The following is a 22,789-nucleotide window of genomic DNA, read 5'->3' on the forward strand; positions in this document are numbered from 1 at the left end:
ACTGCAGCGCAGCCGGGACCTCCAGGGGCCATGCGATCCAAAAGCATGGCTGCACGAGAAATTCAGAGGCAGTGAGGGCAGGCGACAACGAAACGTTACTGGCACTGTAACACCACTCGGTAAAGGGGAAAATCAGAGCACTATAGTGCAACAGTAAAAGCCGTCACTTGCAACTGACGGTGAAAACGCTTCAGCAACGGACAAGCGCGCAGCAGACCCACAACCACACAGTTGATGCGAATCAGACAGCTGGGGGACAATGCAACAGACGTATCACGCATACAGGTCATGAGATCTCAGAGTGCTGGGAGCAGCCAGCAGGCAACCAATTCACAGCCTAGCAAGTAGCAGCTAGCAAGGATGAAAGCATCCCCCTTTCGGACCTACTAGACACAGGGTGTCCTGAATCCATGGAGCTGTCCCTATTCCACCATTCCAGTACCATGAGTTAATGGGAGATCATGAATGAAAAATGAAATTTCGCGAGAAAACCAAACGAGCATTTGGTGGAATGGCAAAATCTAGGCACTGTAAGTGATATCCGTGAACAAATGGATGCAGAAGTCGTTTTACACCAGGAGAGAGCATACAAAATCATCAACTTGCCCAGGCACACCACACATACTGTGTTTTTTTCCCTTTCCAACAAATTGACCAGGCTGAAAGTCAAATATTGCTGGGAATCTCAAGTTTCCGCCCCCCACGATTGAAACGCTTTGGGAATATTCATGCCTGTTCAAGTACAGAAGTAGCACCATGAGACTGCATATATCGATTAATAACATAAGTATCATCAAGTACAATAGACATCTAATCACCCTAACTGTTCTTCTATGGCAGACAAACAGGACAAGGAAAAACCAACGAGGCAGATGCGATGACCAACTTGTCTAAAGATTGGTAAGCATAACTAATTTAGCCACACAAACATCATGTGGCAAGATTTCCCTTTCTACGATCTTGAAAAAAAAGTGTCCAAGGTATCAATATTTTATTACAATTACTGTTTGTGTGGATCTCCACTTGTGAATTGTGCAATGCATGAATACTCGTTACAGTTCCCAAGCCTTATGGGTGCCCACACAACAGATAGACTTCGATTGTTTGGGCATATATGATAGCAAAATACTGATTTCCCAGCATCATCCAAGGGACCACAAGAACTATAATTTATAATGTAATTCTTGTGACGGTGACAAATGAGCTCAAGTTTCGAGAAAACAGGATGGATGCAAGGTTTTAGAAACATGTTATCTTCTGTTACGTAAAATATGACCTCATTAACAGATACATAAAAAGGTCCATGGTGTGGTTGTAAGGTTATACCAGCTTCTTTTTCTTCTTATGCCTCCTCTTGCGACGTGGTTTATGAGCGTCAGAATTTGAACTCAGATTGCTGTTATGATCTCCAGGATGATTTGGTACTCTTCTATTCTTAAATGATTCGCCGCTTGTGCTGTTGGAAGTATTGCTCGAGCTTGATATCACACGTTTATCTGCAGATCTGGCTCTATTTGGTGCTAATGAGCGAGGTGGTGGCATAAGAACTCGAGCATCTCTCTGACGCTGCAAAACAGAATAGGTGTGGTTACATACGAGGAAACACAAATTTCACGAATTTGATAGAACTCAGAAGAAAACTAAAACAGCCCCTTATAAAACTACCTGGTTCTTTTCATCGCTTGACATGCCAGATGCTGCCCTACCCGCACTGGAAGCTGGTTCCCTGCAGAAGGTTAGTACTAGTAATATTAGCACACCAAGTAAAAAAGAAATAAGAACTCATTAGTACAGAAGAGCTGTTGTTTGTGAATCATACTTAGCACTTTTATCAGTCCACTCATCATCAGCCTCTTCATCACTTGAACTTCCAGACATAAAGAAGTCATCATCACTCACATCCAAGGTATCATCATCGCTTGCTGTCTCTGTTGAATGATCAAGAATAGAGTTCAGTAATTTACGTACTAGATATCCAGTCAAATGGGCAGTACAAATTTCAAAGGTCATCAAGAGAAATAGTAACACAAACATGCACCTTCTAAATCTTTTCCGTTCGCAGCAGCAGCCATGAGATTCTCTTTGATCTGTTTACGCCACTTATCCACATCCGCGTTATTCCCTCCAGCGAATAGTGAGACATATTTCTCATTCTTTGGGAAAAACTACACACGAGTACGGATACATAAGCTTTAGCTCAAAATTCAAGCAGGTTCAGATAGACAATGGGAAAATGATTCAGCAAGCAAAAGAAAATTGTAATGATACTTGTATCATCAGGCAGTACTGTAAGAAGCTTACTCTAACATATTCAAGATCTTCTCGCAATTTTGACAGCTTATTGCTGACATCATCACCATTTGAACGTTGCTGCTTCTCAAGGCGCCGTATCATCCTCTCAATCTTTCGCCTCTCTTTGTAGTTTGGACACCAACATCAACAAGAGTGTAAGTACAGACGGGCAGAAAAGAAAGGCACCAGAGATGGATAGGAACAAACCAGCTGAGTAATAACATACCAAAGAATTTTATCTTCCTATCTCTCAACTGTACTGTCCGTTGAACAGCCAGTTGATTCTGAAGCTCTTGCTGCCTCTTCAGTTCTTCAAGTTTCTTCTCTTGAGCAATCCTAACGTCATCTGGAAGGTCCTGAAAATTAAACATATAGCATTAACATATCACCATAGCTAGACAAAAAGGGGGCTATGGTTCAATGCCATAATTGGGAGAATAGAAAAGAATCTTGATCCATGAAAACAGAAATGGACAAGCTACCTCCTTAAATATAGCTCAAAGAAAATGGACTTGATTTAGAACAGTGCAGGCAAGACTAAGCTTGCACCTCCTTTGATAGAGGTGAATTATAAAATCAAGTGTCAGTTTATTCCTACTTGTTTCCAATAGAAGTGAAAATTTTGTTTGCCTACAATTAACTATATGTAGTAGATGCACAGAAAGAGGCATGAGCATAGTCATGACTACACTCTTCTAAATCAAGTTCAATTATGCTTCCTCACTTCTCTGACAGGAACAAACACAGACCTTTCATAACCTTTTCTGACCAATCAGTTTGAGCAGCATACTTAACATTTCATATGTTAGTTCTTTCAATCAGTATTCAATACTGAATGGCACATTTATAAGCTGCCTGAACGAGCAGTAATCCAGCTACACCATGAACTAGTCTACTGAGCCGAATGTGACAAACGGAGGCCTCAGTTGAACCATCAATATGCCTCCGAAGCAATCAATGAAAAATAACTAGTAACCGAGCAATTCATCATCGCATCCAAACTACCATGTTTAGTTAAAGTCCAACCTACGATTGGCGAAATGTTTCAATCACTTAACTAGAAAACCCAGAGGTTCCCAGCCAAACACCCACCGCTCCACACGCAACAGCTAAACCCCATCATGGGGCCGAACAAAGAGCAGCGAGAGGGTCCCGACCTCGACCGAGGAGACCCCGGGGCTCGGCAACGGCAAGTACCTTGCGGAGGAAGCGCTCTGTGGAGCGGATCTGGTTCTTGAGGGAGGCGGTCTTGGTGGCGGCGGCCCGCTTCCGCTTTCGGTCGGCCACGGCGGCGGAGGCCGAGGACTTGGGCCGGCGGACGGCAGCGCCGCGGCGCGGGTAGCTGCCGTGCGCCATCGCCGGAACCCTAGGCGGAGACAGCGGAGGAGGGGTGGGGCTTGGATTGGGCCGGATGGGTCGTGCGGTTTCGCGCGTCTCGCTGCAAAAGTGTTGCCAAATGCCGCCAATGCCCACCTCAGAAATGTTGGGCCTGCCTGCATATTTAAGGCAAAACAACCAACTTCGTCCTAAAACTTTTCCCTCAGCTTCGTTGTCCAACTCTCAAAAGATCCAATTTAATCCTCTAATGTTCAATTCCGTCCCTCATCCGGGCTAGCTGCGGCACGCCACATCACCTGGGTGCAGGGTCCGTTGTTGTAAATATCTTATATGCCCTTGTGACTTTGGACCTGTTCGGCTAGACTTATAAGCCGGCTGAAAAGCTAAAACGGCTGATTTGTTGTGAGAGAAAAATACTGTTTGGTGGCTGATAAGCTGAAGCGAACATGCTGTTTCATTTTTTCTTCCCTCCTCACACTTTCTCTGTTCTGAAGCAGTCGGCTCTTTCTTAAGTCTACAATGGAGTGCAACTCCGACGAATCATCAGAACTAAGTGAAACAAACATGGATGACTATGCTGAGAAGTTGTACTTGAACCTGAAGTCTGGCAAACCTGTAGCAAGGCTGGGCAGTGACAGGTTCAGGTGCCCATTTTGTCCGGGAAAGAAGAAGCAGGACTACCGTTACAATGAGCTGCTTCAGCATGCTGTTGAGGTTGGCGCATCCAACCGTGTTGCAAAAGTTAAGGCAAATCACCAAGCCCTCTAAACCCTTGCAATTTACTTTTGTATGTGGTGCCAATGGGTATACTGGTTATGGGATCATCCTCTTCATCAAGGATTGGATTGGGTTCAGGAATGCATTAGCATTCCAGAACTTTTTCAAGTCACAACACTTGGGTAAAACAGTTGGAAACAGAGAGAGTGTGAGGAAGGAGGGAAAAAAAATGAAAGGCATAAGGACATATAGGACATTTACAACAGCGGACCATGCGCCCAGGTGACGTGGTGTGCCTACGTGGACAGCCACCTTGATGAGGGATGGAATTGAATCGGAATGCTAGAGTTCGAGGACCAAATTGGATCTTTTGAGAGTTGGGGGACGAAGTTGACCCGAGAGCAAGAGTTCGGACGAAGTTGGCTATTTTGTCCATATTTAATGCACTCCAAGTAGTAAATGGAGCAGGGACTTATCAAGGCAACGTGGCTAACGGTATTGCATAGACTTGTAGTGATAGAAATGGTAGCTTAAGCAATCTAAATATTTCTTTTTACATGGATAAACTCTATTTCGTGAATTTTAATACTTGAATGTTCATCGGAGCACGATGGAAGCTCATTCATTTATTCGAAGTTTTCTAGATAGTGTTTGGAGCAGGTTGAAGCACCACAGGATGGCAGATGCTGAATCAGTTCCTCAATTGGGGAAAATTTGTTTAAATTACCCCTCCATGTTGTCCAGTTAATGCCGTTTGACCTTTAAAAAAGCAGACTTTAAACAATTAAAGTTAAAGGGTTCATAAAACAGAATTAACAATTAAAGTTAAAGGGTTCATAAATAAACCAGAAAAACCATGGCCACTTTTTAACAAAAGTCGAACTTGATTTTTTTTTGCAACTTTTAACACCTGAACTGGAGAAATTGCGGTGCTACACACAAGCTGAGTAAGAATAAAATTCTTCCAAGCCATTTTTTTAATAGTCCATCGCGGTAATAGCATTTGCACAAATGCTCAAGGATTTTTTTTCTTAACTTAGGCATATGCAAATCATGTGTTTTAATGAATATATGCATTCAAACATAACCTAAAATTCAACGGGAATTAAGTTTGGCCATCATTTTGACAAATGCTCTTGCTGTGCCTGCATATATTCCATCAGGCTTGTAGTTTACCTTGTATATTATGGACATACTATACTGCTGGATTTTCTCTCATCTCCAGGACCAATGATACTCAAATTGTACACGTCACTTAATTTATTCCTGCCTCTTCCTTTTTGAAACAAAATTAATAATCACATATTCATCGACCAATGCACATAAGCACCACTGCACCAGGAGTCCAAGGGTACATAAATTGTACTGGATGCTATTCTGGCCCGAACTGTGCAGATCTACTCGTTGGGATCAAGGAATCCGACAAGGCACTTCTCCAACAGGAACTCTGCATTTACCCAAGCATGGTATTTATCTATAGCAAAGTCAAGGATCCATCAAGAATTATGTGCGCATCCACAATCAACAATCACAATTAGACACTAAACAATCAGAAGCATTAACAGGATTGTATGAGTATGCCACAAGGTTGCACCAATTTGCATGAAAAGAATCCTGTTCCAGAGTGAGTCAACAACAAGCAGCAAGATATTTTCAGTGACAGTACGGCAAGTAATTATAGAAGGATACTGAACAAAACAGTGCAGTCCTTTCCAGTGGCTTTCATAAGCATATCAACTCCTGCAAACATGATCAAAATATGGTGAAGGACAAGAAAACATACATCATGCACAGCACTTCGAAGGTCCAACAGAAAAGTATGTAAAGGGAGTCTGGTGGTTCTGAAATTGTAATAGAATAACCATGCATGTGTTTAAAATGATTACCTCCAGTATGAAATTTCATGTATGGAGCAATGTTGTATGCACGACCTTTAAGAACTGTCCAAATACAGTCTCCCGTTTTATGCTGTTTAACTTCTTCCAAAGAAATTAACCTTCGGTTTGAGTGCCCCTTAAGCCCTATAAAAGAAAGGAAAGGTGCATTGTTCCATCAGTTATCACTGTAATCAATTGAGGGGAAAACACTGGTAAGCAGGGAAGGAAAAACAAGAAAACATGGAATTAACTACAATGTGAGCATTAGTTCTGATCAACCTCAGTGATACTCAGCTATCTACATGATTAAAGATCATGAGCTAACCTTTAAAAGCTTTACATTATGGAGGTAAGCTTTGTCTAGCTGCCTAACACTATCTGTTTATAATTTTACCCTGGAGTAAACATTTTATTGCTTAAGCAGGGAAGATATTCAACAACCAACTTGTCTCAGAAAATCACTGGAAGATAATACACATAAGTCTCAAGACTAATGTGCCTGCCAGTAAAATTACAAAATAAAAATAATCTCATTGGCTTTTTCATCAAACACCTTCATCACTAGGAGACATCACTGTGCCTTGAGCACAATGACAGCCTCAGACCCTTTGAACCCAATGGCATCAGGGTACAAAACTTAAACATATGACGAACACATAGGTGTGGAGCTAGTATACCAGTAGACCCCTCATTCATCCAAATCAAGTTCAGCAGAGTCTAACAACATATACCAAGGCATGAATGTCACATCATACAACAGTTCAATTAGAAAAGGCAATTTCTCCAGGGAAAAAATAACAAGTTAAATAAATGAATAGATCCCAACCAACAAGGTAAACGTTAAATCTAAACCTGGCAATGCTATCTTCTATACTGATGGAACCTCTAAGGACCAAACAAGCCAACACAAAATGTAGGACCTCCCCACTCCCTTCGACAAAACCACACGTCAGAAAAATATAGCACATTAACTCGAATTGCTGTAAAAAGACATGAGTTTAGGCATGTCAGTTAACTAAAAACATTAAAAAGTATGGTTGTGATCCCTTAACCTGTCATTCCCAGACCCCACAACAGGCCTCGGGGAGGCATTAATTATGCAGCAGTGTCAAGCCATAACACTAATAACAAGATGTGCCAAACTACCAAAGATGATTAAAGTATCAAAGAGTACCAACTACAGTCTGTACAGCTGACCTGCTAGATCAGGATGCGTACGTGTCAGCTTTAGCCAATCCATTTGGCTATAGCCCTTCTCGAAAGGAACTTTTGCTCGCACTACAGGTTTCTTCGATGAAGGTTCTCCCTGAGATGGCACATTTGATTCTGCTCCACTACTTGTTTGTGTAACTGGATCTTTCATGTTATGGTTTTGCGTCGATGTATTGATGCTGATGCTGCTACCAGACCTTCTATCTTTATCTGAATCATTAGTTTTCGTGGCATTCTTCTTTTCAATGCTTGACACAGGAATGGCTTTAGGAGGTCCTAATTGTCCACCATTTTCTGCAGAACTAACCTAGAGGACAGATATAACACAAAAGTAGTGGACAAAACAGGGTTAATTAAGCATGAGGAACTTGGGATCAGGAAAACCAATGCTAAGGGCTGATACGAAGCATTAACAACGTCAAAGCAGCAGACATACCTTGCAGAAGGTGAAGTCAGATGAATCACCATCAGCCATCTCCGAGACAAAGTAAATTGTCCTAGTGTACTCCCAAGCCAGCATCGTATTTGTGGGCTCACTGTCACTGGGCGGCGCGCAGGCTGCCAGAGAGGCGGGGACCGGATCGGCGTCGGCCGGGCTTCCCGCGGCCCGGCTGGCGGGGAGGCGGGAGGCGATAGGCGCGGGGCCTGCGCGGAGACGGCGGGGTCAGCGGCTGGCCGGTGGACAGGACAGACGCCGGTGCTGTGCACGGCGAGGAGGTTCGACGCCAGGGCGATGCTCTCGACGCGGTCGGGGGACGCGGCGATGGTGTTAGACCGAACTGGGGCCATGGAAAGCTGTGGGCTACCCACAGTCTCAGAGGACCTTTGTGTTCACGCACGCATTTCGGAGCTCAGGCACCTCCTAATTTTGCACTGATCCATCTTGACGACGGTCAGAAACTCAACAGCAAGTTAGCAACCTCATCAAAGCGACAGCATGAACACTTCACACCACACCAGACCACTACGCACCAGAGAAACAGGCAAACAAACCATCTGGCACGATCAGCTTCAATTTCCTATTAGCAACGGGTTCAGCGGTTTCAGAGCCCAACATGGAAACATCCTTCCTGCCATTCTGGCATTCTGCCAAGTGCCAAATGATATGCGAGGAGACAGAGGCGCGCGCGACACAATCAGACAGCATTACGTGGCGAAACAGTCGGATCGCTACCACTGAAAGAACACGATGTTACAAGGCATCATCAGATCCAGGGACATTTTAAGCTGCGTCGAGCGCCGAGCGTGGAGCAACATGTGTAGCAGTATCAGGTTTCACACGCACAAAAGGCACCAAAGTAGTTCTATCATGCGAGTGTGAAGCTATTCCTATGATACAACAGATAAACACTACAGATGTAACTTCAGGATTCTAGCATAACACAACAGATATAACTCCAGGATTCTAGTATAACACACCATTTGGGAGGACAAAAACACCAACTAGAAATTGTTTTAACAACACAGATCGAACAATGGCAGCAAAAATACAACACCTCAAGCAGACATGAGGGCAACACTCTTTCTTGAAACCCAACATTTCAATTTCCAAACTAGCAAAAATAAAAGTTGGGCAGACCCTTTCTTTAGCACAAACGTTCCCAGATAGCAGAGACAATCCCACCAAACAACCTAACTTTAAAAAAGATCAATCTAAGGATAAAGTGCTCTGTGGAAAAATCTGAGGGGCACGTAGTCATTAATAAAGCTCATGAGCTATTGACAAGAAGCAAACACACAAGTCAGTGAACTATTTACAGTATCTTTAGCAAACCATCAAAGTCATGCAATCGCTCAATTTTCCCAGATCTTAGATTCTCAGAAGTCGTCTACAAACCAAGTGAACACGCTGTTACTGGCAGTGAACAGCGTAAAAACAGCTGCTGTCCACAAATTTAGTATGCAGAACAATAATGGTGCAGAAGATAACTCATCACAGAGGATGCCAATACTTTTAAGGATTAATCTCATCCCAACTTTATAAGAATGTTCTTATCAAGAGTGTGGATCAATAGAAATAAAGTATCGCGCGTAGATAGCAGACCCACTAGCACGCCGAAACGCATGCTCAGCCTCCATTGACCAAAGCCTCAGCTCTCCACTTTGGAAAAAATGGAGAAGAACGGACATCGCTATCAACATCATCTTCCATTTCATCTTGTATTCAAATTTTGTCAACCATTTGTGCAGGCCGCAGACACACTCATACATCAATCCCTTTTGATTAGTCCATACACCCACTACCGAAAAAGCAGTCCCCACCACAAAGTGCATGGCTAGTGCACTACAGACCCGGAAAGAAACATTATGAGAGCATGCCAGACTCTTTAGTAGCTCTCTCCATCACTCACACTCATAGGGGGCATTGAAAGATGTAGGAGCATGAGCAGGTTATTGCTTACCATATCCTTGCAATTAAAGCACCTTTGAAAAAAGATTGGAAAGGGAAGGTGATATCATATACCATTGGTACAACCTCAAGTGGAGAGGATCTTTTAGGTCTTTTCCTGCCTCCTTGTTAGTGAATCGAAACCAGCAGTTTATCTTACACTTTGATAGGTTGACACCTGCTAGTAGTTGTAATTGTAAGGATGCATGCTATGGCTGCTCTACTGTACTAAGAAGGAGTATTGGGTTCTGGCTTCACTGGTTGGCCGTCCTGCGAATGTTGTGTGTCATAGATTGCCATGGCGAGCGAGATTGGCATCATGCAGAGTGCTTTGGACTGGAGAAATTGCATCGCTGCCCCGATGTCTTCTTCCATCAGCTTTGCGACCTGTTTCTCTGTGCCATCCGTTGACCACTTTTCCCAAATCTGCTGTTTGCTCCCACTATCACTTGCTTCCCCCTAACGAAATCAAAGCAAGATCCAATTCAACAACCAACAGATACGAAAAAATATAGAGATGGAAAACGACACTCAAATTCATTTTTCAATTCATGAAATGATCATTCAAGAAAGAAAGGAATCTCATAGCAATCTGAGGATATGCAAGGCACCAGAGATTGGGCTTTGAAGCAGGGCATATGCCTATGTTGAATCATACTGATCAAAAAAGTAGACGACACAGAGATAGTGATGGCAAATCAAGAAAGTATGGCTAACATGCTTCATCTAGCTGCTGTATAGTAAAGATGAAATGATTCATTGGTTTGAACTGTAGGGCCTACAGTGGTTGTCACTGAAAGCAAGGAGTAGAAATAGTTTGTAGTAACATAAAAAATTCTATCATAAAATGAAAAAAGTCATGATTGAAACAAGATGATGAATGGATTCCACTTTCAACACCATTACCTAGAAAAGAGCAAGATAGAAACTTCAACAAGAGAAATATATATGCCAATGACAAATTTACTAAAGACATTTAGAAATTGGAACTGGAATTATTCTCACAAGAGAAAAAACAAATGCATGCTGTATCCTGATAACAAGATACCTAACATATTTGAACCAAACATGTTTTAATTGCAATTCTAATAAGTATCAAGTGTCGGTATAAAAATCAAGATCATGAATCTGTTGAGTTTGAAGACCAAGCTCCAGTACAAGCCTATGTACCCCCAATCAGATGAACAATCAGCAATTCGCAAAATGAAAAAATTGACAAGCAAGGAGCAATGATTAAGGGTTGAAAACTATGATTAAGATCTATAAAATCATACAAAAGAACAACATTTTTATCATGGTTGTGGTGATATGATGATGACTTGATTTTGATACAGCAGAATAAAAATCAAGAGTGATTTGTGCTGATAAATTCCATTAATCTATGTACATGGAAGTAAAGTGGAGTTATCAGAAGGCAATACTCCATAATCCTGCATTAGTCACAAATCACAGGCTTACCTTAACTGAAAGAGGGATATCAGCAACCAGTTGCGCAACAGCACCAGCACCGCCCAGCCTGCTCATGCTTAGTACCTAACATTACAGAATCAAGGTCCCATCAAACAAGTAACACAATTGGTGGTTAGTGCTTCAAATATATTAGCAAAATGTGCTGCACCTTGACTTGAAGCCTCAGAAACTTCACATAATCGAGGATCTCATCTAGCATAGCTGCCCGATCTGTCTGCATAGTTTAAAATGAATCATAATATCAGAATTTTCTCCATGTCATCTTTTCATATCACAGGTGAAAGAAACTCTGGATCTGGGAATTCAAAATCAAGTGTCGTCCCAAATATTAACATAATCCTGCGGATACATGCCTCCTTATCTCAAGCAAAGGCATACTAAGCCCGTCTAGCATAATCAGGTGAGATAACAATAAGTTCTTCAAAAGCGCAAGACTTATTGTCAAGTCGACAAGAAGCACAAAATAGTATAATATTTTCAGCACACCATGAGCGTAGACCACTTGCTGAATTCTGTGAATGGCAGGCATGTGAATCATAGCACCATAGGGTCACACCTTTATAATAACACCTACAAGTATGATAACATTATTACCTTGTTTGTATTGGGCACCAATTCCTGTAGGGCCCTCATCCTTTCTGCTATTCTCTCTCTTCTTAGCTGCAGTAGAACAAACATGTTTCAAAATACTGCTGAATAAGCAGATAAGAGTACTGTAAAATGAAAACAAATGAAACGTGAAAAAACCCCCGCAGATCTTAAACTAGGTGGGTATCCATAAGTATAAGTATAAGCGCAAGCAGCAGGCATAATTCTCCTGCTACTAGAAGCATGTTACTTTTTTTTGTGAATGACTAGAAGCATGTTACTGAAGTTCAAAGCAAGCAGGTCCTTGAAGAAAAAGAATATGCCCACAACTGCACCATAACATGCTTGCTTTGAACTTCAGTAACATGCAGTTGTGGCATAGCAATTGTGAGAATTCAGGGGGAAAAGATCACATGCCCCTGCCAAACCGCCGCCCATTATCTAGCTAATAAAACAGCCATTTTTAAACCTTGATTACTGATTGCTTGCACCGAAAGGAAATGCAGAGCATTCGGAACAGGACATGGGACAATTCGAAGCTGATTGCTCAATCACAAAGTGCAAAGCAGCACATGGGGCAAACGATTGCCTGTGCATGTCGAACAAACACTGCCTAGGAGGATAGGAGAAAGCACTCAGCAACCCAATTCTAAACCATGAGAAACACTATACCGAAATGTAACCCTTGATCCCCTTAAAAGTGTCAGGCTATTGAGTTCAGATCACAATAACAAAATAATTCTGAAACCGAAGACCCGCCACGCGATTTAACTGCAGAGATCGTTTTATTACCCTCTCTGCGATGCTGTGGGGGTCAGTTGCCTGCCCACGCCGCGCCCGCACCTTCGGCCTCGGCGCCGGCGGCTGTGGCCCGACAGCCGCCCCACCTTGCTTCGGCTGCTGTGCGTGGAACACCTAAAAATCCAACGAGAAACCACAAAAGAAAAAACGGCACGGTTAGGCGGAAAAGGCAGAAAAATAAGCCATGAAAACACACATGATTTTCACACCTCTGCTGCAGCGTGCATAGTACCTGGGTAGGCGGGCTGGGGCGAAGGTGGGTCGGCTGCACGCCACCGCCGAACACCGGCGGGAAGAGCCCGGGGAGCTGCACGGCCTCCCGATCCTGCAGAGGCGAGCGAGAAGCTTAGCACAAAGCGCACGCGCGCTCGTCTGGTTGGTGCAAAGGCTAAAGCCAGAAAGGGGGGAAAGCGGAGACGAGGGAGGGTGGCCCTCACCGCCTTGCCGCCCTCGCCGTGCTTCCCGCTCCCGGAAGCCTCGGCGGCCGCGGCGTCTAGGCTGAGCGCAAGGGAGAATGGCTGGTCCCCCGCGGCGCGGCCGCCCCCTGAGGCCGCGGCGGAGTAGGAGCCGCCGGCCATGGAGAAGAACTGGTCGAGGAAGTCGTCCTCCGGGCCCTGCGGCGGCTGCCCGGCCATGTCCCCGACGACGGGCCCACTGCGCCCGCTGGAGACGGTTTAATTGGTTGCTCGGCGTCGCTCTCCGGCTGCCGCCGACGGCCCGGAACGGAGGCCGTTTGCTCGTCGGCAAGTGAAGTGGGGATCGAGGAGTGATGGTGGGTGGGTCGCTCGCTCCCTCGCCTTTTATTCACTCTCCCCCGTGCCATAGCAAGGTGGGCCTGAGCCACATGTGTGCCGAAATGTCAGCCATGGGCCGGGGTAGGATGATATCTTATATGGGCTTAATGAGCTTCGTTTAGCAGAAACTGATCCACTTAACAAAACCCAAAAAGAGTGAGTGAGTACACGCTTCCAGAATGGGGGCCCAATATCCTAACGTGTGAGATATAGAGAGCCCAAGGCCGCCTAGAGTTCTCTCTCTCTCTTAGAAACCACCAAGGCCTAGAGTTCTGATGAGGTTTAAAATGCGTCACACTGTCACTGCCAGCATATGGTTCTCGTGACCATTTCATTTCCCTGAACCCAAGCTTATAATAAGCATTTACATGTCGGCCAGAGGGGGATTTGTCTTTGCTGACATTCGTGATTTGTTACTTTCTTAACCCTTAATTTTTTTTTCTTTCTTATTTGACACTGACTTGAATTTGGTTCCTCGTTTGACACTCTCATGCATTCTATCAGTTAACTCGGGTGAACAGTAATACGTGGATACTTCCACCCTATTTTACTAAACAAAACGACATCCAAATCACCTCTAAAATTTATGAATTTTTTTAGTGATATAAAAGACAGAGATGAACTCATTTTACACAAAAACACACATATATCATTTAAAATCTTAAAACTAAAATTCACCAAAATAAGCTATTTTTAAAGAATATGTGAATTTTAGAGCATAAAAATACTTTCCAAAAATTACATAAACATACCCAATATTCCTAACACATGATGAAGTAATTTGTAAAATCATTATAAATAATAAATTACATAGATAAATATTAAGTTATTTAACAAAAAAATATTTTTTAAACAACTTAAAAATTTTATTTGCGACTTGTGAAATATAATAATTTTATAAATTGCTTAAATGTGCAATTAGAATATTGGGTATTTTTACATAATTTTTGAAAAGTGTTTTTATGCTCTAAAATTCACATAATCTTTAAAAGTAGCTTATTTTGGTGAATTTTAGTTTTAATATTTTAAATGATACATGCGTGTTTTTTTAAATGAATTCATCTCTATCTTTTATATCACTATAAAAGTTTCATGAATTTTAGAGGTGATTTGATATTGTTTTGTTTAGTAAAATAGGGTGGAAGTATCCATGTGTTACTGTTCACTTGAGTTAATTGATGGAACGAACGGGAGTTCAAATCAGTATCGAATAAGGAAGTAAAATTTTTTTAAGAGTTAAGAAAGGAACCACTCATTATATGAGTGTCAAATAGGGAATTCTCTTGTGCGGTAATCAGAGCCGATGTTTTTTCTTAGCCGGTTAGTGCAACACATTACTATCTTCATTCGCAAATAGTGCGTGTGTACGTACATGCGCATGATACGCACCTAGTCCAACGTTTAAGATCGCGCTGCTCTCATCATCGCAGATTTACTCGCTTTCTACCGTGTAAACACTCACGCGCGCCACCAATGAAAAAAGAAAATTAAAGGCTCGATCGGAATTGGCTGGCGCCTAATCTCTGATTCTCTGACGCCTCCCAGTTTGTTAGAGTACACAGAAGAGAACCGTCCCCCAATTCGCCTGTTCGTTAAGCTCAATTTCTCCGTTAGTGCTCCCTTGACAGTGGAAGCGCAGGACAAGCAAGACAAAGCAGGCGGGGCACACAGGCGGAATCCCCGGCGGACCGGCCGCGGCCATGGAGAAGAACGGGTCGAGTAACTTCGTCCCCCGGGCCCTGCGGCTGGCGGCTTCCCTACCATGTCCCAATCTGGCGGCCGACGAAGGCAGCTGAACTGACAGCGCCGCTACTCGCTCTCCTGCTGCTGCCGGCGGCGTGGTGGAAGCCGGTTTCTCGCCGGCGTATGGAACACTCGGGACCATGGGCCTAATGGTAATCTCTACGGGCCTAATGGGCTATATGACCTGAATACATACCCCAAGGCCCAGGGTTTCACGAGGTTAGAAAGGTCAAATGCCGCGGTCCTCGTGATTAACCGCGATCCAGCGACGGCGACAACTCAAATTGGCCACCGGTCAGCACTAAGCTGCACTAGCGAGCCGGAAACTCGTTGAATTCGCGCGGCCGTAATTCTGGATTACTTTAACCCGGCCGTAATTGCGAAACCGTGGTCGGATACCATCGTTCGCAGTCGGCAGCCTCTTCGAGAATTAGGATACTCATGACAGCCGGACAGTCCTAGGCTGCAATTTCAGATTTAATTGTACTAGTATTTCAATAATAAAACTTGTTCGATCATGGGAAATTTTGAAATTTTTTCTATGATCAGTTGTCCGGTACAAGAACATAAGCCCAACCATGGCCCAGGGTTCACCTCCGGTTTTGAGTAGGGGTCACTGTCCTCGTGATCCTCGTGGCCTTATTTCGCTGACGGCTTCGATCACCCTGTCACTAAATTCATAGGCCTGTTTTCAAGCACTGTCCTTTGCTTAATTGCTTCGGAAGTCGGAATAACTCGAGTTGTGCTGGAATCTGATGCAAGTGATGACGTCATGAATTGTTTGGGCTGATAGGAGCGTATGAGCATATGGATTGTTTGAGCTGATGGTAACTCGAGTTGTGCTTTTTTCACTAGCGTAATGAATTGTATGTGTATTGGTACAACACTTCCAAAGGCAAACGGGAAGACAGAACAAATGGATCGAGAGTACATGCACATGATGACGTCACTGAATACTATACGTAGATGATGTCACTCATTACCAACACCCAACGGCAGCACACGTAGATGGTGTTGCTGAGATTTTAAAGTTGCAGTCGGCAACGGTAACATGAATTGTACAGCCCGCACTGCTGGGGAATGCGTCTTCACTATCGGGTCCAAATCCCTTTAATACCGGGTCAAATAATCGATACTAAAAGGGGATATTTAGTACTAATTTGGGGACCCCACCCAACCGCCTCCGCATCACCACCGCCCGCCCTTCCTGATAGGAACCCGCTAGGGTTGATTTCCGATCTTTCGATATGAGGGCGTGGGATAGTTTGATTGGTGGATGGAGACGACGTTCACGGCCCGACTACAGTCTTCCAAGGACGTTGCGCCTTAGCAACCGATACACCACCTCCAATGGCTGCCGCAATCTTGTGGAGCGCGTCACCCGGACACTAGGGCACTCGTCTTGCAAGCAATCGAAGAACTAGCAAGGACAAGTATAACAAGTACTGAATTTACTAGATGTCACAGCTGTGCGCTACCTTTTGATCTCTCTGTTGGCCGAATCTGAGTGCAGTTTAGAGTTCAAGTCCGACGTGAACTCAGTTAACCATGTGCTTCCTTGTGCTAGGGTTGGTTGTGACCGAGTCCTAATCTTGTTAAAGACCGAGTTGGAATCGGTTAGCATCCCAAAGTCCGAGTTGGTTGTTTGGCCGTGTTGCGTGATGTTCTTCATATCCATATTAATCACGCAGCAGTCCTTCATATCCCTATTTGCTCGGTTTACTCCAGAGTTGTTGGAGACCGAATCCCACGTGGTGTTGAAGTTTGAGTTGGAATCGGGTTTGTCGGAGTTATGAGCCCAGCAGTCCACTGGGGGTTACCCAAGTGGTTGATTTGTAGGCGGGAGCGATTGCAAGACCAAAAACTCGAAGGTGATCATGAGAGCACAAAAAGGGACACAAGGGATTTTAGATAGGTTCGGGCCTCCAAAGAGTAATACCCTACATCCTGTATGCGTGGATTATATTGCTTAATTTGAGAATCGATGAGTTGAGATGTCCGCGGGGGTGCCCTTGGCCGTCTTATATAGACTCACGACTAAAGGTTACAAGTCAGTAATTTAATCTACTCGGCCTTTACATAGAAGATATTCTAAGTCAGATTACAATACGCGTCCCACAATATCCGGATAGATTTGGACAGTCTAGTTGCCTTGTCATGCACTCTAAGTAACTTCATGTCCTCAGCCCGCATGTCCTGGTTTGGCGGGCCCACTTGTCAGGCCCGACCAACATCCTGGTCGATGGAGACTTATGGGGTACCCATATCCCTCAGGATTGAGTCCGAATTGATAGCTGCCTTGTTGCTGTTTTGAGTCCGAATCTGGATACATCTTTGTGCAGCAGTAGTCATACCTATACTCAAGTTCTCCACATCCTGCATATCCATATTAACTCGGCTTACTCCAGAGAGAGAGAGAGAGTACCCCTGTCCTTCCGGAAAAAGCTTGTGTGGTGTGTGACTCTTGTGAAGTCTTTTTGTGTTTATATAATCAGTTTTGAGGATCCCCTGAAAAAAGAAAAGAAAGTAAAAAATAGGAAGAAAAGGGGCTGTTCGTTGTGCTTCTCTATTATTTTCCAGTGGTGTATTGTGATTTCCTTTGTGTCCAGGCTCGCGCCTCTAGCACGGTCTAGGCTAGGACCAGCATAGTACCATCGTTGAACGATTATTCAGCTTGCTTTTATAACTAATGTGGTGCTAGTACGTCCTTGCTTCAGCCCAGCTACAGCTCCACATATTTCAACTACAGCTTGACAGGCCTTGTTGTTGCAGCACCAATACACTTCATTCCACGGTTGCAGACTTGTTGGTTGTCGTCCCCTCCTGTTGAGCAAGGTAAGAATTGGTAAGAGCTTGTGTAACAGGTTGAGAGTGAACGCCTTGCAGCAGCCACATCCTAATAGCTGTAGGTTTTTTTTTTCACCTCTTGTTGCCTTTGTTCATCTAACCATGATAGGATCAGAGGATGGTTAGAATATGTCACGTTCTCCCCGCACCAAGGGCATCATACAACATTTTGAAAAGCTAGTGTAGGAGCACATAGAAGGACTTGATAATGACTTGCAGGTGATGAATAATAAGATTGGGTAATTGGAGGCCATACAGATCGACACCAACACCAAACTTAAAGGGGTGGAGGCGTCGATTACTCGTATTGACAAGAGTCTTGCTGCTCTTTTGAGGCATTTTGATGAGATGCATGCTAAAACCACTAATGGGCGTGATGGAGATAACAAGAAGGATGAGCGTGTTGAGGATAATTGGGATGATTATGTTGCTGATACTGAAGAAGATGACCAAGATGCTCATGATTGACGATGGCTACGTACTAATCGTAGAGGTATGGGTGGTTACCGACGACGTGAGGTACAAAATAATGATGATGCTTTCAGTAAGATAAAATTTAATATACCTCACTTTGATGGTAAATATGATCCTAATGCATACATTACTTGGGAGATTGCTGTTGATTAAAAGTTTGCAGGTCATGAATTTCCTGAGAATACACGTGTTAGGGCTGCTACTAGTGAGTTCACTGATTTTGCTTCTGTTTGGTGGATAGAACATGGCAAGAAAAATCCTAATAACATTGCACAAACATGGGATGCTTTGAAAAGATTCATGCGAGCTAGATTTGTTCCTTTTTACTATGTACGTGGTCTATTAAATAAGTTGCAACAATTGAGATAGGGTACTAAAAGTGTAGAAGAATATTATCAGAAATTATATGCTGCATTGTAACTTAGAGGAGAGTGAGGAACCTGCTATGGCTAGATTTTTGGGTGGTTTAAACAAAAAATTTAGGACATCCTTACTTATAATGATTATACTAACGTAACCCGTTTGTTTCATCTTGCTCGTAAAGCTGAAAGGGAGTGCAGGGAAGACGAGCTAGTACAAAGACTAATATTTCTGCAGGAAAATCTTCATCATGGTAGCCGTGCACATCTACCTCTCTGACCGGACGTGCACCTCCACCCTCTCCATCCCCGAGTCGGCCGGCATTACCCCTCCATCCAGCAACAATCAACGTGCTCCTCCCACAAATTTAGCAACCAAGAATGCGTAGAAACCAGCCACTAGTGCCTCTTCGGTGGCATCCACGGGTAGAACAAGAGATGTTCAGTGCCATCAATGCAAGGGCTTTGGACACGTGCAGCGTGACTATCCTAGCAAGCGTGCTTTGGTGGTCAAATACGATGGTGGGTATTCCTCTGCTAGTGATTTTGATGAAGATACACTTGCTTTGCTTGCTGTTGACCATGCAGGTAGTGAGGAACAACCTGTATAGCAGATTGGTGCAGAGGATGCGGAGCATTATCAGAGCCTCATTGTGCAGCGTGTGCTTAGTGCACAAATGGAGAAGGAAAAGCAAAATCTGCGGCATACACTGTTTCAAACAAAGTGTTTCATTAAAGAGCGTTCGTGCCGTTTGATCATTGATGGAGGTAGTTGCAACAACTTGGATAGCAGCGATATGGTGAAGAAGCTTGCACTTACAACCAAACCGCACCCACATCCATATCACATTCGATGGCTTAACAATAGTGGTAAGGTTAGGGTAACGAGACTTGTACGAATTAATTTGCTATTGGATCATATCATGATGTTGTTGAATGTGATGTTGTGCCTATGGAAGCTTGTAATATTCTGCTAGGTAGATCATGGCAATTTGATACGGATTGTATGCATCATGGTAGATCAAATCAGTATTCTCTCATACATCATGATAATAAAATTATTTTGCTTTCTATGTCTCTTGAAGCTATTGTGCGTGATGATGTTGCTAAAGCTACAAAAACTAAAATTGAGAGCGATAAAAATGCCAAATCTGTTAGTAGTAAGAAAGATGAGATAAGATTGAAAGGACATTGCTTGATATTAATGAATTGGTTGCTTCCACTTCTATTATCTATGCTTTGGTATGCAAGGATGTTTTGATTTCAATTCACGATATGCAGCATTTTTTACCCCCTGTTTTTGCTAACATTTTGTAGAAGTATTCTGATGTGTTTTCAAGTGAGATACCAATGGTGCTGCCACCAGTACGAGATATTGAACACCAAATTGATCTTATTCCTGGTGCATCTTTGCCAAACCGTGTACCATACAGGACAAATCCGAAGGAAACGAAAGAAATTCAGTGATAAGTGTAAGAACTACTCGACAAAGGTTATGTGCGTGAATCCCTTAGTCCTTATGTTGTTCCGATTATTTTAGTGCCTAAGAAAGATGGAACATGACGTATGTGTTTTGACTGTAGAGCTATTAATAATATCACCATTTGATATTGACACCCTATTCCATATTTGGATGATATGCTTGATGAATTGAGCGGTGTTGTTGTGTTTTCCAAAGTTGATTTGCGTAGTGGGTACCACCAGATTCATTTGAAATTGGAAGATGAATGGAAAACTACTTTCAAAACTAAATTTGTTTTATATGAGGGGTTAGTCATGCCTTTTGGATTAACTAATGCACCTAGTACTTTCATGAGATTAATGAACGAGGTTTTGCGTGTTTCAATTGGAAAATTTGTTGTAGTCTAGTTTGATGATGTATTGATTTACAGCAAATCTACGGATGAACATCTTGATCACTTATGTGCTGTTTTTAATGCTTTACGAGATGCACGTTTATTTGGTAACCTTGAGAAGTGCACCTTTTGCACCGATCGAGTGTCTTTTCTTGACTATGTTGTGACTCCAAAGGGAATTGAGGTTGATCAAGCCAAGGTAGAAGCTATACAGGGATGGCCTGTACCAAAGACTATCACATAGGTGCGGAGTTTCCTAGGACTTGTTGGTTTTTATCGCCGTTTTGTGAAGGACTTCAGCACCATTGCTGCAACTTTGAATAAGCTTACAAAGAAGGGAGTGCATTTTAGTTGGGGCAAAGTACAAGAGAACTCCTTCAATATGCTGAAAGATAAGTTAACACATGCACCCCTTCTCCAACTTCCCGATTTTAATAAAACTTTTGAGCTTGAATGTGATGCTAGTGGAATTGGATTGTGTGGTGTTTTGTTACAAGAAGGCAAACCTATTGCATACTTTAGTGAAAAATTGAGCGGACCTATTCTGAATTATTCTACTTATGATAAGGAATTGTATGCTCTTGTTTGCACATTAGAAACATGGCAGCATTACTTGTGGCCCAAAGAATTTGTTATTCATTCTGATCGAAGCATATTCATAGTCAAGAAAAATTGAATCGTAGACGTGCTAAGTGGGTTGAATTTATTGAATCTTTTCCTTATGTTATTAAGCACAAGAAAGGGAAAGAGAATATTATTGTTGATATTTTGTCTAGGAGATATATCTTACTGAATCAACTTGATTATAAAATTTTTGGATTAGAAACAATTAAAGACCAATATGTTCATGATGCTGATTTTAAAGATGCGTTGCTACATTGTAAAGATGGAAAATGATGGAACGAATTCATTAGTGATGGGTTTGTGTTTAGAGCTAACAAGCTATGCATTCCAGCTAGCTCCATTTGTTTGTTTTTGCTGCAAGAAGCATATGGAGGTGGCTTGATGGGGCATTTTGGAGTAAAGAAAATGGAGGACATACTTGCTGGTAATTTCTTTTGGCCAAAGATGAGAAGAGATGTGGACAGATTTGTTGCTCGTTACACGACATGTCAAAAGGCTAAGTCACGGTTAAATCCACAAGGTTTGTATTTGCCTCTACCTGTTCCTAGTGCTCCTTAGGAAGATATGTCTATGGATTTTGTGTTGGGTTTGCCAAGAACTAGGAAGGGACGTGATAGTGTGTTTGTGGTTGTTGATAGATTTTCTAAGATGGCACATTTCATACTATGTCATAAAACTGATGATGCTACTCATATTGCTGATTTGTTTTTTCGAGAAGTTATTCGTTTGCATGGTGTGCCCAACATAATTGTTTCTGATCATGATACTAAATTTCTTAGTCATTTTTGGAAGATTTTATGGGAAAATCTGGGAACTAAGCTTTTATTTTTTACTACATGTCATCCCTAAACTGATGGTCAAATTGAAATTGTAAATAGAACTTTATCTACTATGTTAAGGGTTGTTTTAAAGAAGAACATTAAGATGCAAATAGATATGGAGTTGAGTCTGGATCCATATGAAAACAGACTTTATAAGGATTCCATGAAGTACCTGAACGCCCCAATCTGAGTCCGTATGCAACCGTGGTGACCGTCACAAGTTGGTGGTGTCCTGCAGTTCGAATCTAGCCTGCGTGAATCCTTTTCCCTTTCAATCTTCTCCCTGTTTCCTAACCAAAATAAGAGTGCACGTGTCTCCATGGTCTAAATATAATAAACATGAACTCGTGTCGGCGTGGATGTATCGTTCGTGTTGATGTCCTTATCACTTCCTTGCGACACGCTTTGCTGGCCCCCTCGCACCACCGGCCACCCTCGCCTAGAGAGAGAGAGAAAGAGAGAGAGGTGGGGCCATGCACCTCGTCCTGCCGCGCCACCACCCATTAGATCCCGCTGCCCCCGTCGCGCCTCCACACTCTCCCACCGCGCCAGCCAGCAGATCTGCGTCGTGTTGTAGATCCCACTGC

General features: G+C 43.0%; 3 protein-coding genes across 3 annotated transcripts; all 3 read right to left on the reverse strand.

Annotated features, from left to right (window-relative positions):
* Positions 1-478: 478 nt before the first annotated feature.
* On the reverse strand, positions 479-3,761 carry LOC117840048 (uncharacterized). The gene is made up of 8 exons (XM_034720500.2): positions 3,490-3,761; positions 2,519-2,648; positions 2,302-2,414; positions 2,039-2,165; positions 1,820-1,928; positions 1,666-1,726; positions 1,327-1,566; positions 479-732 (listed from the first exon to the last, which is right to left on the reverse strand). The coding sequence occupies exons 1-8, from the start codon at positions 3,646-3,648 to the stop codon at positions 727-729; spliced, it is 945 nt and encodes a 314-aa protein (XP_034576391.1). The 5' UTR covers positions 3,649-3,761; the 3' UTR covers positions 479-726.
* A 1,691-nt stretch (positions 3,762-5,452) lies between these two features.
* LOC117838998 (cytochrome b5 domain-containing protein RLF) lies at positions 5,453-9,411 on the reverse strand. Its single transcript, XM_034719219.2, has 5 exons — positions 7,873-9,411; positions 7,422-7,743; positions 6,234-6,368; positions 6,037-6,087; positions 5,453-5,821 (listed from the first exon to the last, which is right to left on the reverse strand). Exons 1-5 carry the CDS (start codon positions 7,954-7,956, stop codon positions 5,745-5,747), a joined length of 669 nt encoding a protein of 222 aa, XP_034575110.1. The 5' UTR covers positions 7,957-9,411; the 3' UTR covers positions 5,453-5,744.
* A 462-nt stretch (positions 9,412-9,873) lies between these two features.
* LOC117838997 (transcription factor UNE12) lies at positions 9,874-13,463 on the reverse strand. Its single transcript, XM_034719218.2, has 7 exons — positions 13,122-13,463; positions 12,917-13,009; positions 12,676-12,798; positions 11,890-11,955; positions 11,444-11,509; positions 11,284-11,358; positions 9,874-10,284 (listed from the first exon to the last, which is right to left on the reverse strand). The coding sequence occupies exons 1-7, from the start codon at positions 13,317-13,319 to the stop codon at positions 10,054-10,056; spliced, it is 852 nt and encodes a 283-aa protein (XP_034575109.1). The 5' UTR covers positions 13,320-13,463; the 3' UTR covers positions 9,874-10,053.
* Between the last annotated feature and the right edge of the window lie 9,326 nt (positions 13,464-22,789).

The sequence above is a fragment of the Setaria viridis genome, chromosome 9 (genome assembly GCF_005286985.2).
Source record: "Setaria viridis chromosome 9, Setaria_viridis_v4.0, whole genome shotgun sequence".
In the NCBI taxonomy this organism is placed as follows: domain Eukaryota; kingdom Viridiplantae; phylum Streptophyta; class Magnoliopsida; order Poales; family Poaceae; genus Setaria; species Setaria viridis.